This window comes from Centruroides sculpturatus, unplaced genomic scaffold, assembly GCF_000671375.1.
Source record: "Centruroides sculpturatus isolate CEXI.00-Female unplaced genomic scaffold, Cexi_2.0 scaffold2209, whole genome shotgun sequence".
In the NCBI taxonomy this organism is placed as follows: Eukaryota; Metazoa; Arthropoda; class Arachnida; order Scorpiones; family Buthidae; genus Centruroides; species Centruroides sculpturatus.
The window spans coordinates 7127-26191 of NW_019386389.1; the positions used below are offsets into that span (position 1 = coordinate 7127).

The following is a 19065-nucleotide window of genomic DNA, read 5'->3' on the forward strand; positions in this document are numbered from 1 at the left end:
TCTAGCTTTTATTCTTCTCGGATGTAGAAAATGAAGTAACGGTAGCCAACTACAGCTTTCCGCACTCAATATTGGCCCAACGATTCATCATACAAATACATGACAATATGTGACGTCACCGTTTGAAAATATCAAAAATTAGACATTTTCCCCCGAATCACTCTATACGTTGCGGTCAAAACCAGTTTTTAGTTAGGATGCGTTTGTAGTTAAAACTAGTTTATACTGGATGTCTTTGTTCAAACCCGTTTTGTCTAGTTAAAACTAGAATTTACTGCTAGTCAAAAATGAATTTGAGTTAAAACTAGTTTTAACTAGACAAAACAGGTTTTAACAAAGACATTTAGTATAAAACTAGTTTCAACTAGTTAAAACGCGTTCTAACTAAAAACGGGTTTTGACTGTAACATATATAACAATATTCTTAGAGTTTGAAATTTATGATGATATTTTTTCAACACAGTACAGTCTCTAATTAAATGAAATGCAGAAAAGTTGTTGGAATTACACCAATAACATGATTTAGTAAAATCTATATAATTATTATTTACAATCAAAGAGAATTGATTTAGTCTCAATTGTAGTAAGATATGTTTAATATTTAAAGTTGTATTCATTGTAATAATGTTCGATTGAGTGGGAAAACTTAAGATATGCNAGTTGTTGGAATTACACCAATAACATGATTTAGTAAAATCTATATAATTATTATTTACAATCAAAGAGAATTGATTTAGTCTCAATTGTAGTAAGATACGTTTAATATTTAAAGTTGTATTCATTGTAATAATGTTCGATTGAGTGGGAAAACTTAAGATATGCAAGTACCAAGGATGATATGTTGAGTTAAGTAAGGCGTTTTGATCACTAATTACCGAATGCGAAATCGCTGACTTATTCATCATAGTGTAGGCATTTTTCCAATTGTCAAACGAGTTGTCAAATAAAGTAGTATATACACCGAATGATTGCAATACTTTATTGAATTTGTAGATCCAAGTTGTTTTATTGATATTTTTATTTTCCATTTTACTTTTCATTATATGAAAAGTAAAATGTATATTATCATATGTATATTGTATATGTATATTATCATATGTATATATGTATATGTATATGTATATGTTACAGTCAAAACCCGTTTTTAGTTAGAACGCGTTTTAACTAGTTGAAACTAGTTTATACTGAATGTCTTTGTTAAAACCCGTTTTGTCTAGTTAAAACTAGTTTTAACTCAAATTCATTTTTGACTAGCAGTAAATCTANAAAACCTAAAAATTTGTAATTATCTGATGGTTTTAATTGGGGCCACTACAAACGATAAAATAATATATGAATTTAGAGAAGGAACAGCTAATAATATCATAAATGCTGCTTGTATTTATACGGATTTAATAATAATTGTGCTACAATCTCTGCATGGGTGTTCAGCAGTCCTGAAATATCTGTATAAAGCTATACGGCTCTGTAACTAAGATGGCAGCCTACCGCTTCAGGATCCGGGATGGATTCCGAAAGAGTGGAATAAACCCAAGGATTTTTCGAAGTGGACTTTGTATACGTTGGCCTCATCCGACCGCCTCATTGTGAGTCTTACAAATGGTCGATATAAATAGCTCTCTTAGTGATAGAAGAGCTTATAAAAAAGTCCTAAACTTCTGTAGAATAGAATGACATGTGGTTTGTATAACTTGCAGTAGAAAATTCGAAATACAGTCGACCCCCTATAACGTGCGTACCTATAACGGAAATTCCTATAACGTAGCGAAAAAATTGTATAAACATTCGTATAAAGGAGCTCCGAAAACGTCGTCGCCGACTCGTTTCGCGAAAAGATTGATATAAACCGGACCAATAGTGGATGAAACGCCAAACTACTTTTCTTCGCCCTGCGCCACGCTACTGAGCAGCTAAATTGAGTTTGCTATCGTCTGTACAGTATTGTATATAAATTAGGACTGTACATATAATTATATATAAATTATATATAAATTAGGTACTGTATATATAATTATATATTAACTTAATTTATTGTAAATTTATTATAATTATATATATGTATTCCGCCGCCTGGCGCCACGCTACGGAGATTTTAGGCTAATAAGTTGAGTTTATTATCGTCTGTACAGTATGTAAATTAGGTACCGTAAGTCTAATACAGCACTAATTTTATACATTTCTTATTCAACGGCCATAAAAATTACTTATATTAATGATGTTTCCAAAGGTCAAGTTATTTTTCTGCGAAAAATTCGTTATCAGAAATCGCGGCCGGCGTTTCGTGTGCTGTTCCGCGACGAAAACAAGCTTTGAGCAACGGCGTAGTCGAACGGTGCACACTCGGTAAGTAATCCTATAATTTTTTATTTATAGCATAGTTTATACAGATTATTCCCAAAAAATTATACGTGGTTTAGAAATGTTGGGTGGAATTAGTCTAGAATCGGTTAATTTTATAGAAGAAAACCTTTCAAACAGCCTTAATCCGTAAACTTCACACCTATCGGGCTGCGATTGGCTCATGTATTTAATCGTTCCTACAACGTAAAATTCGATTAACGTGGAACGTATCTAAGTGTTATAAGGGGGTCTACTTTAGTTCGTTCACAAATACTTATTTTGTTTACAAATTAAAATACAATATGAGAAAATAAGAAATTATTTCTTCTTATTTATTGTTAATAACTTATGTTGTAGAAATTATAATTAAAACGTTTTAATTACCTCTACTCTTTGTCCTTTTTGTCTTTTGGATGGACTCCACTAGTTTACAATTACAAAAAACAATATATTATGTTTTCGCTGCAGTCAGTGATAAAAGACAAAAAAACCATCAAACAGAAAACGGAACTAAAACTATCCACCCGGAAACCGTTAACGTTGTTATCTTTGCTAATTACGTCGTGTAAGTCTTATGATCGTAACACGTATGACTAAAAAAGTAACATGTATTACAAAGCCATCTCTGTTATCTGAAGATAAGAGAAATGACTACGTCACACGTATTACTTTTTTAAATTTTTTACTTTAATTAATAATTTTATTTAATGCCAAATTTTTCAGGAACGTTTCTTTATATAGGGCTTATATTGTTTATATGGGGTTTATATTAATACTATTAAATTTTGATGGTTTAAGGTCGAGCAAGTGGGGAATACAATGGGACACGTGTCGTATCTTCAGTACGAACTGAATAAATTAACAATTTACTTGTTATTAGCATTTACACTGTTTATAATTAATAAAACTCGTGTCTACTTCCAATTTCAGTTTTTTGCCACTTTATGATAGTTAATAATACAAAAAGTTTTTATATAAAATTTCCTAACGGATGGTGCGCATACAATTTTTAATGTTTTTACCGGGAAAATTAAGCAAAACTCGTTGCGGAATTTTCGAAATTAGCTGCTAGTCTTATTTGAAAACAGTTAAAAATTTAATATATTTTATTAATAATTGATTAATTTATATTGACAATACTTAATCTATACAATATCGTTATCTGTTTTATATTATTTCACAATGGCAACGCAATAATTTTAATTACGTAAGATTTAAGAAAATATAAAAAAAGTGTTAGTTTTTAAAAATTTATAATTACTTCTTGATCAGAAATTATAAATTTTATAACACTTCTTATTATTTATTGTAATATTTAAAACTGATTATTAAGACACAGCATTTAACTTGACAGAATATAAGCTCGGATAAAAAACAACGAACTATAAGGTGAAAGGCCCAGCAGTGGCCGAGTAGTTCCGTTCCCGAACACTAGGCGATGGTTCCTACCTCGCCAAAACGGGCTGGACACGCGTTGTTTTTCGGGTTTTCTCCACGTCTGTAATGCCTGAATAAAAGTCAATTATTCTTAGAAAGACCTCCCGGAAGTCATCCCTCCTAGGCGGATCATCTAAGTGTGGCGTTGCTGTAACTAAACAAAATCCAGGTAAAATAATAACAGTTGTTGAAATACAGTTTATTATACGAAATTTTCATAATATACTTCATAATTCTACTTTGAATTATTTATGCCTACGTTTAAAACTTTACAATATTATATTAAGCATTGAACATATTTATTTATAAGTTGTTTTTCTACTTTGTATTGAGCTCAGATACATTTCTTTTCAAAACTAAGGCGAAAACGTTTTTATTATCTCATATTTATTGTACACACAAACTAAATATGCTAATTATAAAAAAAATCTTAATATTTATTATAAATTCAATGCTACATAAGCTGTAAACCTCACAAAGTACTAAAGGTATGATGTATTTTTGATAAATCAATAACGGCAGACATCACGTAAAAAATAATTTCATGATATTATTTACAAGAGTTAACAGTAACTAATAAATTTCTCNAGAATAAATTCATGGATACCATTTATAACATTTAAGGTAAGTAATACTTTTTTTAAAATTCATTGTAATTTACATTTGAGCTTATATTACTCCAAAAATTGACTGGATAAAAATTCATTTATTCGTTGTTTCTGTTATTATAAAGGTAATTATAATACATTAATCATTTTTATTGCGTAAAATATTTTATTGATATTATACAAAGTATTTATTAGAAATTAATTCAGAAAACATGATTATATCACATTTTGATATCACAATATTATTAAAAATACAAATTCAGATTATGCCAGAATGCAACTTACTGCTTATTTATTATCAGATGATAGCTTGATATTATCTTTTAGACTGAAATACTGTTCAGTAGAAATCAAATACTTGATTTCTACTGAAATGTAATTGAATTTATGATTAGCAAGCAGAGCAACAACATTTTTATTTGTTTTATGTGATTTCAGTTCAAAATCTTCTGGAATTACTGCAGGATTCTCGACATCTTTGAAAAAATTATACTTGTTGTAACGTACAAGAGGGCCATTAATTCGTGTAAGGATAAGTACACCACTGAAAAATATTTTAAATTTGTCCCATTTAAAACTGTTTATTAAATCTTGAATGAGATCTACGGATTGACGAATATCACAAATCTGTTCTGGAAAAATTTGATTCATAAAGCTAACTCCTTCTTCCAAGAATTTTATACTTTTATCCAAAAATAGAGATATTTCCAATTTATCAGAATTTTTGTAAATGTTGTGTAAGTCTATTAATTTTTCTTTAATTTCTTCGTGTTCCGTTTCGGTAAAATGAAAATAAATTTGAGAAAGTGGGAAAAAAGGTAGCTTTAATATACTTGTCATCATTTCTAGACAGGTAAAATCAAAATATATTTTAGCATTTAAACAGAATAATTTTTTGTTCGTATTATTTTCAATTTCATTATAACAGTCAAGCCAATTTACAGGATGACAAACATTCTCTTGAAGAGCGTACACAAATTCATTTGGAAATTTTTCATTTCCATAAAGACCGGAGAGAAAGTTTATAAACACAAAATCGACATGATCTTTTCGTATTGAATAGTAATAACAAAGACCGATAATAAAGTCGAGAAAGTTTCCATGTATGAAATCGAAACGACTAATTCCATCTACCCCAAAATACTGTGAAATAATATCGATTCCTGTTATAAACTGATAGTCTTTTTCTTCTGGAAACTGTTCTCTTAACTCTTTTTCTTGTAATATTAGGGATTTGCATAACTCGTACACGGAAGTAGTTATGTTTTTTTTTCTCATTTTAGATAATTTCTCTAAATGTGTTTTTCCCAATTTAACTAGTAAGTCCTCTCCATACAAAAACTTTCCTTTTTTTAAATTATGTTGTTCTTTCATTTTTCTCATATATCTTTTTATCACCAGACGAAAGATTTTAATGAACAAATGTGTCATTGATTTTATTTCGTTGAAGTTTTCCGTTTTTGGTAGACAGCATAACATATGCAACATTAACGGACATTCAGCTAAGGCAGAATGTAAAGGGCTAAGTTTTATCAAAAATAAAATTTTGTACCGATTGACGTCATCCTTATCAATAACTAATTTAATATAATCTTCTTTCTGTTGTTGTGAAAATCCTTGAATGATGAATCTCATATCTACGTATTCTCTTATATTTTCGGCAACGTGAGGACGGCAAGTAACAAGAATTGTTATATTTTTAGAAATATGAAATGAATCTTTTTCAATGAACTGTATAATAGAATGTTTATCACAAACTTCATCGAATCCATCCAAAATTATTAATAAATTAAATCCTCTTTGTCTTAACTTATTTCTAGAATTGGTATCTGTATTTTTACTGATACGTTGGAGAATTTCATCTGTTATACTTTTATTCTCTAATTTTCGCAAAATAATGACGACAGTAAAATCATAATGTCCTAAATAACCAGTACGGGATGTATCGCTACCCCAATCGTAGGCTATTTTTTTACAAAAGGTAGTTTTGCCATAACCGGGATTACCAGTGAATAACATTACAACATGTCCATCCATTGATTTTGGAAAAATCTCTGTAAACTGAATAGTTTCTCCTGCTTTTTTGCCTAATAAATCTGCTTCCTGAACTCTAAGTTCGATGAAATATTCTTTCAAGGGAAAATCTTTGCGTATTTCACTCCACAACAAAGATGTCATATGAGCATTTTTGGTCTTGTAATATTTCATTAAACATTCTCTCTGTATCTGAAAAGTTTCTGAAAAATATTATACATATAAATATATTTCTCCTGTAGTTCTAATTATACTTAAAAAATTTAAGCTTACTAATTTAAATATTACTTGTGTAAATTGGAAATACATTTGAAAATTCATCACTTTTTATAACGAGTGTAAAGCATTTTAAATAAAAGCATTTTAAATAAGCATGAACTAAACATTCAACCAGCATCATGAACAATCAGAGGATTAGTTATTGTTTTCTGTATTTCGTATGCTGATTGACACTAATGTGAAACAAGTGTTCTCGTATAGGATGCAGTTGTGGCAGGTTCATTGAATAGGGGTATTTTAGCTTGAAGACTTGAAGAAAATTACTTTAAAAAAAAACTTAATTAGTAAAATATGAAATTATCAATGTTTTCTGTGAAGAACCTTTATGAGCAACTGGCGTTTTTCGTGTCAGTCGTGTGAATAAAACAGGAAAAGCTCACTTAACCTCGATCCATGTTAGTGGTTTTGTGCATTTGATTGTCTTTTTTAAACTTTAATAATCATTATTTCTATACATATTCATATATATTTATGTAATTTTATAGATAATACATTATTTAATCATCATTAGTCTTACACAAGTGAAAAACACAAGTTCATTTTACTTTAACAATTTTGAAGCTTATATACATTTATGTTTTAATGTTATTTAATTTTAGAATTCAATGTTAAATGCAGGCAACATAAAACTTGCGGGAATAAACATTCAACAAAATATAACATCAAATTTTAAAATTTTATTATTATATTTGTTATTAAATAATGTAATGTTTCTGCAAGTATTTTGTTGCTAAAATTGCTATCTACTAGACAAATTGTACAGTTGATTCTTATTTTTATATTTGTGCTTTAACAATAAAAGTCAGTATATAAAGGACTTTTCTAAACAAAAATTACTGGCAAATTCAGACGTATTTCACTTATTTATCGTCATTTATAAATTTCTATTATAAACTTAAAATTCAATAATATAAATCAATTGTTTCTAAATATTATTATTGTTAATTCACTTCACATACTTAATGAAAAAAATATATATTTTAGCTTTTATTATTTGAAATTACCTGAATCATTGTTATCAGTTGAACTGGATGTTTGATTTATATAAACATTTCCTACAATGACGTTTTCTGAGTCTTTTACTACAATACCTGATAATAGTGTTAAAATATATTATAAAATGTTGTTTTAATTTTTATGTAAAGATTTAATGAACATATTTAAAAGTAATTACACTCTGCTATTCTTCCTGTTGCTGTATCTAAGGCATCTATGGCCAAACTTCCCGATTCCTGAAATGTTTCAATAATTAAGACCTAATATATTAATTAAAATGTTATAGAATTAATTTAAATACCTATTATAAAGTCATAAGACAAATATGTATGCTATAATACATAATCATTAACTTAAAATCGTGTATTCGCAGTTAGTCAAGAGAATCTTAAGGTGTTACATCATTTTTATTAATAAAGAACTATTGTAGCAGAAAACAATAAATAATAAACAATAAATAAGTCGAAATACAATCATCTGTTATTTGTTCCGCTTAATAATTTTACGAGAAAATAGACTTACAGTATATAGAAATTTAAACATTATTTATCAGATTTAACAGCTGAGATGTTTTCTAAATTGTGTGATTATATAGAAATTATTTTAGCTGCACGATTTAATAAAGCTTATGATTGTTGACACGACTGAACTGCTATAATGTAATCTTTATAATCGTTGTTGTAACTTGTGTAGATAGAATTGTTTTTCATGTATTTTTTTAGTATCTCAAATAACATTAATTAAATTTATCGATAAAAAAGTTATCTTTACCTGACTTTCCGCCATATTTCATTACGAAGATCAAAGTTTAAAAGATCTGCTTTTTAATCTAAATATATAGATATTTTCTTATCTAAAATGTAAATATATGCATATTATTGAAAATAAATTATTTCTTAAAATTAATTACATTGACGAAATAGATAAATAGATGATACAAATTTAATTAATAGAGTATCTAGAAAAATATAATTTTCTAAAGACTAGCTTTAAAAATTTAAATAATTAACTTTTGACTAGGGAGATCGTATCGCAAACCCCAGTACTTAATTGGTTTAGAAGTTTGAAAGGAATCAATTTGGTTCTAGACCAGAATTGTTCAGTTTCGGACTTCCAGATCAATTATTTTCTGGAATTTCACCTGTCGAGGGTAACAAACGAATTTCTCGTGCCTACAATGACACAGTTACGTATTTACCTTCGATGCAGTTCGTCACGTTGGCCTGGCTTAGTGGAATGGATGCTAACGAAACGGCTCGTATTTGTTCGTCGATGGCGGAAACAACGAAAGGATCTCTTTTTTAACAACTAAACTATTTATTATACGAAAAAGTTTTCATTATTTACATCAAAGAAAACTTTTAATTCTAAACTTTTTAAAATTAAATTAATATTTTAATTTCGTTTTCTTAACACCACTTAAAACTTATGAATTATTTTGTTATTTTCAAGTACTTAAAACAAATAGAAGTAAATTAAATGATAGGGTAGCCTAGTGCCTAATTGTGTCGTTCAAAAATACATACATAAAAATAACTGCTAAATTTATATATACAGAATGCATAGGAAAGTCCTTTAACCGGAAATTCTTGGGAACGAAGAGAACTACAGCTATGCAAGCTATGCAATAAATTGTGTGTTTATTTCTTTATACCTATGGCTATTCCTTTCAAACGTTTACACAAAATGGCGTGCTTCGTTTTCGAACATTTTTTGGTGTACAGGCGACAATTTCTTTTATCCGTGTGAACCGCATGTCGTTTCGTACTAAATAACTAATGCTCTAAAACTTTCTAATTGGAAAGATTGCTCTATTTGTTTTCGTTTAATTGTGATGGGTCGATGATAATAATAAGTCCAGAGTCCAAACGATTAGTAGTTTTAAGTCAAAATTTGGTAAACGGTTAAGATACGTGACGAGAAGGTACACAAAAAAGGAATTTTTGTAAATTTCCTTCGCCGGGGCAAGGGAGAGAGGATTAAGGATTACCCTGAAGAATTCGGGTTAACTGATGCTCTTTTACTGTACTACTTTAGACGCGGAATTTTGTGGCAAATTGAAATCGAAAATAATTATAGACACATCTAAAATTGTAATTAATCCTTCTTTCTTAAAAGATACAGTAGAGCGTCGATTATCCGAATCATTTGGGGACTGGGGTGTTCAGAAAAAAATAAACGATATTTCGGATAACCGATTATGTACGAAAAAATATATTAATTTATCCCATGTTGGAATTTTTCTCCGTTGCTTGTCGCTACAATCTCTGCATGGGTGTTCAGCAGTCCTAAAATATCTGTATAAAGCTATACGGCTGAGTAACTAAAATGGCAGCCTATCGCTTCAGGATCCGGGATGGATTCCTTGAGAGTGAAATAAACCCAAGGATTTTTCGAAGTGGGCTTTGTATACGTCGGCCCCCATTCGGCCGCCTCATTGTGGGCCTAGCCGAACCCAAAATGGTCGATATGAATAGCTTTTTTAGTGATAGGAAAGCTTATAAAAAAGTCATAAACTTCTGTAGAATAGAATGACATGAGGTTTCTATATATGCTTGGAGTAGAAAATTCGAAATAGTTCGTTCACAAATACTTATTTCGTTTACAAATTAAAATACAATATCAAAAAATAAGAAATTATTTCTTCTTATTAATGGTTAGTGTTAATAACTAATGTTGGAGAAATTATAATTAAAATGTTTCAATTACCTCCACTCTTTGTCTTTTTCTGTCTTGGTGGACTCCACTACTTTACAATTACAAAAAACAATATTTAATATTCTCGCTACAGTCAGTGATAAAAAGAAACAGAAAAACCATCAAACAGAAAACGGAACTAAAATTATCCACCCCGAAACTGTTAACGTTGCTATCTTTGCTAATCACGTCGTGTAAGTCTTATGATCGTAACACGTATGACTAAAAAAGTAATATGTATTACGAAGTCACCTCTGTTATCTAAAGATAAGAGAGGTGACTACGTAACACGTATTACTGTTCACTTATCATCAGACGACAGCTTGATATTAACTTTTAGACCAGTGTTTCTCAACCTCTAGCGAATCGTCGCCCCCTTCAACGTTGTATCGCCCTCTTTACTATAAAATTCCGATGTCGAGGGCCGAGACTTACGCCAAATTCGTACTGCATAAAATGGACTAGTGACTAGTATAATGTCATTCGTTTAATTATTGTACGATATAACGAATGAAATATCTAATTAATCTTAATATAATGTTTTACTATATCGCCCAGTAAATTGTTTTTTGCCCCAAAATATAAATTATTACTAATGGCCCTCTCAACATGGAAAAACGCCCACATGGGGTCAATATAGTCACGGTTGAGAAACACTGTTTTAGACCCAAATATTGTTTAGTAGAAATGAAGCATTTGACTTCTCCAATGAAATTATTTTTACTAAGAAGAGCAACAAGATTTTTAATTCTCGTTCAAGATCTTTTGGAATTACTGCAGGATTCTCGACAACTTTGAAAAAAATATACATGTTGTAAAGAAAAGTAAAGTATTTCTCCATATATATGTTTCCCAATGTAACTAGTAAGTTTTCTCCATATAACAACTTTTCTTTTTTTAAATTATGTTTTTCTCTCATTTTTCCCATATATCTTTTTATTATAAGACGAAAGATTTGAATGAACAAATCTGTTTTTCTTTGTATTTTGTGAAAGTATTTCGTTTGTGGTAAACATCATAACATATACAACATTAAGCTTTCTGCCTTAAAATATTTTTGTGGTTTTATTTAATCTTGACAGGCACAAATCTGTACGTTTAGGTGCACAGGCACGTTTACTCGAGTATACCTGCTAAGTATTCGAGTACATGGGTATGGGCTTTGCACAAAGTATGAATGATGTCCATTTTTATTTTCAAGAACACGCCCAAGAACCTTCTATGCTTTCGTGGATCCTTGTATAACCACTGCTATAGATTTTTCCTCCTGTCATTCTGTTATTACGATAAAAAATTGGTAAGTAAATGTACGTATTATATGTGACCTGCACTTATAGGCCCACAGTTTACTACTTTGTACACTCACTTAATGTAAACTAGAAATATCTGCGCCAGCCTCAGACCTTATGATACCAAACTTTATATAGACACAAAATCACACTTAATAAGGTTTCGGCTCTCACCACTGGAGAGATGAAACATTATTATTATGGAATGGCTGGAACAGGGTTTGAATCTGGCAAATAAGGATCACCGGTTCACTTTATTAAATTAACTAATGTCAGATAATTAATATTCTAAAAAAATGAAATTGGATTTAGGGGCGTTAAAATATAACGAACAGAAATGTATTCGTATGATCAATAAAATTTGAGACGCTTGTACCCATTTTGGCACCCGCGCCTCGCTCACTCTAAAATAATTCGTCACAACAACAAAGCAGAAAAATATACATATACTGATTATTAATATTAAATTAATATTAACATTAAATTAAGAAACGTTATTTCGTAAGGTTTTAACGTTTACTTTTCAGATATAAAAAAAAAAACCATGGCGCTAATTTCATTTGAGTGTTGCCAGATAGACTAACCAGTCTGGCAACACTTAAACGAATACGGCGGCATGTTCGTTTCTGTGTTTACGTTTGAAGTGGTGTAAGCATCGTCATGAGCGAAGAAACGGAAGAAGAGAAACGTCCGCAATTATCTCATCAAGAAGCCTTAAGTATGGTAGAAAAGGGAATTTCTCGCATAATAGCGACGGATCCTTTGTTGGCCGATCTTCCGGACGGAGTGACGTTGGAAGAGTTAAATTCGCTCTTGGCCTTGGAACAAGGACGGGCCATGACTTTGTTTGTGAAAAGAGCAGACGGACTCGTCTACGATATAATTATTGAACAGAAAGCAAATGTTTTAGACTTGAAGAAAGCCATTCGGAGATACGTGACTACTAAATTGGTAAGTTTACTTATATTCTCGTGCAAGTAATATATTAAATAGTTAAAGGTTAAATATATTAAGGCCTAAAGGTTAAATTTTTAATAATTAATTAAAGGATGATAATTAGCGAACAAATGAAATTTCGGTAAATTTCTATACAAAATAATAGCACGCACAAAGATTCAACATGTGCTTGTTTATGAATGGGATAATATAGCTGTCAAAAAGAAGTACATGATACCCTCTAGTGGCGACAGTCAGAATTAAACTTTTAAAGCATTATGTTGTTTTTTAATTTCTCTTTCTCCTGAAAGTATTAAGAAAGAACTTGGTATTATTATAAAAGCAGTATAACGCTTCTATAGTTCTATCGGATCTTCTAATCTAACCCATCATGGATATGGTCGGGCCCACCTTGGATAGAATGGCCAACAAATCTGGGATAGATTGCTCCCAAAACATATTAATTATGTTTGTTTTGATTTATAAAGGTTCTAATAAATATATTAAAATTGATACTTATTTTCCTTGCTTTATTCGACAGGAACGAGAAGGAAAGAAGCGCACGATTAGCTGGAGATACGTGTGGAGGACTTACTGGTTATATTTCGAAGGACAGAAATTGATGAATGATCATTATTTATTGAAAGATTACGGAATTGGCAATAATTCAGAAATTACTTTTATTAAACGACTCAGAGTTAAATGAATCTTTCGATTCTGGTTAATTGTTTTGATTGATTTTTTCATATAATGTATCTCACCACAGGTTTTAATTGCTGAAAATATGTAATATTCAGATCAGTTAATGACCTTTGTCTTAGCAGAGATTTGTCATATTTTTTTGTACATATTAAAGTATGGCAGTATTGTCACAGAAGTTACATTGATTTATATGTTAAAAATACATTAAAAAATACATTATCAGAATCAAATGTTGATAGATCAGAATGGAATTACTGCATTTCAGAATATCATACTGACTTAGTTAATGCATAGGGTTGATTAGGCAGAGGATCCCTAGCTATTGTTTACATCCATCTTGACGGTTTGGTGTTATTTCCATTACATTTAGCATTGTATAGCTTATATGTCTTATCATATGTTATATAAAGTTACAGTAGACAGTCATGTTATTAAACTACTTCATCCTAGTAATATGTTATATTGAGGATCAACTCTACTTAAAAGTATTCATTTTATTGTTTTATAATTTTAAATAATTTTTCAAGGATGATTATCCAGTGACGGAAGTTGCTACAGAAGGTCATGAGTGTAAGTAATTACTTTTGCTATTTTTTCTAATCATATTAAAATTATGTATATTATTTTAATTTTATTGCTATTCATGTTATGTAGTATGAGAGAAATGTCAAGTTATATTTCATTAATTAAGTATAACTTATTTAAACATTATATAAGTATTTAAATAAGTAGTTGTTTTTTATCAGAATAATTGCATTTTCTCTTTATGTAAGAGCCTATTCAATATGTTGTAGCAATATATAAACTAAATAATACAAATCTTCAAAGTTTTGTATTATTGAAATGATTAGTAATTAAATTTGAAGTAACTAGTTAAGAATTTATTAATAATAAACTGCTTAATAATAAATAAATTCTTAACTAGTTATTTCAAATATACACTAAGATTCTGCTTAACGTGGGAGGTGTGTGAAATTCGAAGTGTATATAATTTCATATAAGAAAGTAACCCTTTAAAATTTTAATAAATTTAAATAAAAATTTCTTTAAGTAAAGGAGTTTGGACCTACAAAAACGAAATATAAAGGGCATGAGAAATTTATAACTCTTTCGGTTTCACTATAAACATTCTCATGATCAAACCGTGCATAGTTTGCACTTACATGCGAAATTCGTCATATTGTTGTCATTCTAACACCAACTTTAACCTCACACCTGCTAAAACAATTCATCACCTGACTAATTTTCCCACTGAAAAAGGTATAAAAACCCGACACCTTCCCCTCATCGGGGGAATCGCCGAACATCGAAGTCAGACATCGCCTTCTCCATCGCAGCCCTACACTCCCATAGCAGACCTACACTTTTGTCGCCGACCTATACTTGTGTCACCGATCACAATCCATAAAGGACGACATTACGGGAAAATATCCCACTAGTATATGCAAAGAGGTATGAACGCTTATTATTGTAAACTCTCTCTCTCATCTGCAAAGTCTATGAAGTTTTGTAAAATTTTTATTTAGTTAGCTAGTAAAATAAACCGTTGTTTTGTTTTAAATGGTGTCGTTACTTGACTTTGCCAATGTCTTATCGTCGACCCCTCCGACTCTCCTCCACTCATGTAACGCGTAACCGAACGTTACTATCATCCCTGCCAAGAAAGTAGATCACCGACCTGTGGCCAGAAGGAGCGGACTCCTCTTACCTCCCGGTGGCTCACAAATTGGTGTCACGGGAGTGGGGTTTGAATCTAAAAATCCCTAGAAACATCACAGATGCATTCCTAGACAACAAAGCGCTTAACAAAACAGCATTAAATGAGGTCATTTTAACAAATAAAGAAAGGGGAACACGCAACCAAACATTCTTTAATTTTAAGTTATTTTTATATTAATTTGCCCAACAACATATGTTAAATAACACCTAAACATATGCACACAGAAATGTAGAGTTCATTTTTTGTGACGAATGTCCTGGCTCTTCTGAACTTCTTGTTTTTTGTGATAAAGTCATGTAGTTTCATTTGTTGCTTTCTTTTTCTTTCTTTAATCAAATGTCGGTAGCAAGAGATTGCATCCAAAACGCCTCGTTTTTCTTTTGCACTCATTTCAAAATCTGGATCATTTGCTACAATTTGATCAATTTTGGTTATTTTTAACCAAAATTTTTACTAAGGAAGCCTGTAGAGAAATTTTATGGGTTCTTCGTTTTCAGAATCTCTATTTTCCAGTTTTACATGAATTCCTTGTTCTGCCAGTTCTTGAAATCATTGTTGGTAAGGATATAACTGATCAGAAACCTGCAGTAACTCCTTAATATCCTGCTCATCTACATCACCTAGTCCTGCTGTATTGATTAGGTTGACAATTTGGTCGACCTAATGATACAGCGATAGACTCTTCTCGTTGAGCATTCTTGGATAACTTTAGCCATAACATCTTCCACACTACGTTCATGCATTTATCAGTTAATTCTTGTCAAGCAAAGTCGATATTGCCTATGGCGTTCATGATGATACATTTTTTCCAAAATTGCACCAAACAAATATAGATTTAAGGAAAGTACAGCGCTGCGACGAATTGCCACCTTTTACTGATTGATTCATGTTTGGGAATAATCAATGAAATGCCGCGATAATCTGAATCAGCGTAAATTTTTAGCTTTTTTTGGCTTTGAGCAGACTGTGTTATATCAAATCAGCATTAAGTGGGGTTTTACTGTATATAGGGTTTGTATGCACTTGGAAAGTTGGGAAAAATCAGAGATTTTCATTAGTTTTTCAGAGAAAAGATGTGGAACATCAGGAAATTTGTGAAAAAAATTAAGGAATTTGCCTACTTGGCTGCATTGTTTTTTTTTGCTGACAGCATGCTTGACTAAGTGTATACTTGTCTGCAGCAGCAAGAAATAATGTGGTGCAATACAACTTAAGATAGGATGTGTAAAATATCTTCAGGGCCCAAAATTTCAATGCAGAAATGAATTAATATGTCTAAATCTAAATGATGTATACAAAAGCAGCTGGTTGAATAGTTATTTAATTGTATTTTATTATTATATTTCAAACATCAGCATACAGTTTAGAATGTCAATACATTTTCTTACAATGTTTATTTACCAAATACTAGATTACAGTTTTAAACATTGAAATGCAATATCAACTCACAGTTATTGTAATGATAATATATAACTCACTTTTGCAAAAGATGTTTTACATAAGTCTATGATGAAGTTGGATCTTATGCAGACTTATGTTTTCTGTTGAAACAATTTAGGCAAAGTGCTGTCTGCCAAGGACAGTATGTATGGACAAAATGTAGTCACATGCTTTGTGGTATTATCTGCCCTTCTGCTATTAGCATTTATTGTGTGTCTGCATAGCAGCCTTGGCAACGGCAATGTACTTTCAATGTGTGGGGCATTCTTTCTTCTGCAGGGTGGAGTTTACCATTGCAAGATCATTTTCAACATTAACTTACATATGTAGGAGTTACAACAAGGAGCCTGAATGTAAGCATCAAGGAACACAAGCACATGATCTGTATCTGTATGAATATAATGCAGTAGAAACAGTAAAACGTTTAGTAATGTATATGGAGAAGGTGCTCCTAAACTTCAAATGTTTCAAGGCCTTCTTAATGTGGAGGGCGAGGGGGGAGAAATTTAAAAAACTCAATGAACGATAATATGTGATATATATCGTCATTGTCTTCCTTGCCGTTTGGATTGCCGATCGGTAACAATCAATGACATGTGGAAGCAGTTGAGTCAGAGATAGATGCTTCGTTTACAAACAACACAATCATTTATTAAACACGAAAGAAGCTTACAAGGTTTCCGCGATCTTTTGAAGTTCTGCGGCGGTTGTGGCCTCTGGGTCTTCCTCTCCTTTCCAAGATAGTCCCATTTTGAAGGAGTGTCCCTTGTTCGCGAATGAACCATTCCGTCACGTCTTGACGACTCTGGGACGATGCGGTCGACTTCCGTTGATGGAAAGATGTCGATCCGAGGTCGGGAGATGGAGACGAAGATGGGTGCGAGACACACACACAACAACAGATCCGTCACTTGAAACTTTCGGGAGAAGAAGCTGTCGCGTCCCTGAATTTCTGGAGTTTTATCTGTTTTCTCTCAGATTCTCCTTTCCGATTGGTCTCTCCTTGTCACCTGATGACAATTCGAAACCTTTCGGGGGCGCGGGAGAGGTAAAAATCAAAGTTTAATTCGATCTCCAACCGGAAATGGTTGACGGACTTACATTCTTCTATTGTTTAAAAGTTAGCATCGCATTTTCATAAAATAAAAATCTATTTCTAACTACTATATATTTTTTCTCTAAAACAATTATTTTAACGCGAATTTTAGTGAGGGTTCGGACCTGTCCAGAGCCTCACATTAACAGCATTACAGGCCTGGGCAAAGCAGTGCTATGGATCTCTACCTACATAAGCACCCACAGGAATGAAAATATAAATATTGATTAGATTAAATATATATTTACTGGTGTTTTCAACAAAGTCTGTGTTTAAATATTAAAAAATATGCTGTACAGCAAAGATTAGGCAAAACAAACATATGAACAATATAACATAAGCCTTGAAAAACAAAAGTTTCAACACATACAACTTAATGATACTTGTATTTCAACATATTGATAATTGGAAAACACAAAAATTTTAAATTAAATGAATTAAAATTATTCATTTAATTTGAAATTTTTGTGTTTTTTAAGGTTTATGGGAAACCATACAGTGGTGACATGGCATGAAAATGTTTTTGTAATAAAATCTCAAAACAGATGGAATAAGTGGTGAAACTAGGAAAGTATCACCACACATTGCTAGATATTTTTATAAACAGGAATACAAAATGATCAAATTGATGTAATGGTGTGTTCTTGTGTGAGAAACAAACACACACAGTTTATGCAATCATAAAAGTTTGAATGACTATTAATTACACGCAAAAAGAAGGTTTTGATTAATGTATTGTTTACTGTTAGTAAGAGTTAGTAAGAGTTTAATGAAAAAAATCTCTTAAATGAAATCTAATCGTAAAGGTTCTATGTTAGAAAGTTTGAGAAAAAAAAAATAATAATGAAATATAACAAAACCAAGGATATAGTTTGTGGCAGAATGTTAAGCCTAGACATTAAAAATATGTCTATACATAAAATACATAAATATCTATACATAAAAGCTTTATAATTGATACATTAACTAATTTAAACTGTGATAATTTGGTAATTGAACTGGTTCAATTTGTTCTAAATAATAATTATTTTACTTGTAATAAAAAAACTTTTAGACAATATAACAGTATCTCTATAAGTTCATGCATAGGCCCTGAACTAGCAGAATTATGTATGATAAAAATAGATCATATTAGAAAGCTCAGAGGCATAATAGAATACAATAGATATGACTGCTTTATAATTTATGACACTACTTTAACCCTCAAACTATCCTTAACAGTGCCAATAATATAGAAACCAACATAACTTTTGATATAGAACATGAATGTAATAAAAATTTACCATTTTTAGACGTCACTGTCCAAAGGTCTCATAACAGCTTAAGTTTTAAAAAATATACTAAACCATGTTATGTAAGGAAAGTTGTTAACTATCATTCCAGCACACCTGTGTATATATCAAGAAAAGTATTTTTAACATGTATATCACCAAAATTAAAACACACACGAGCAATTACCTTGAACAAACTAAAGAAATTGCTCTACGTATA

General features: G+C 30.8%; 2 protein-coding genes across 3 annotated transcripts; one reads left to right on the top strand and one right to left on the bottom strand.

The window, feature by feature from the left end:
- Positions 1-4658: 4658 nt before the first annotated feature.
- On the bottom strand, positions 4659-10680 carry LOC111614792. 2 transcript variants are annotated; one of them, XM_023356154.1, is made up of 6 exons: positions 10404-10680; positions 8893-9007; positions 8466-8547; positions 7873-7930; positions 7703-7789; positions 4659-6622 (listed from the first exon to the last, which is right to left on the bottom strand). In XM_023356154.1, the coding sequence occupies exons 3-6, from the start codon at positions 8478-8480 to the stop codon at positions 4674-4676; spliced, it is 2109 nt and encodes a 702-aa protein (XP_023211922.1). In that variant the 5' UTR covers positions 8481-8547; positions 8893-9007; positions 10404-10680; the 3' UTR covers positions 4659-4673. The 2 variants fall into 2 exon arrangements, with proteins under 2 accessions (XP_023211922.1, XP_023211921.1); XM_023356153.1 differs by lacking the exon at positions 8893-9007.
- Positions 10681-12280: 1600 nt separating this feature from the next.
- Positions 12281-13888, top strand: LOC111614789 (U11/U12 small nuclear ribonucleoprotein 25 kDa protein-like). The gene is made up of 2 exons (XM_023356150.1): positions 12281-12631; positions 13158-13888. Exons 1-2 carry the CDS (start codon positions 12341-12343, stop codon positions 13320-13322), a joined length of 456 nt encoding a protein of 151 aa, XP_023211918.1. The 5' UTR covers positions 12281-12340; the 3' UTR covers positions 13323-13888.
- The last annotated feature ends 5177 nt before the right edge of the window (positions 13889-19065 follow it).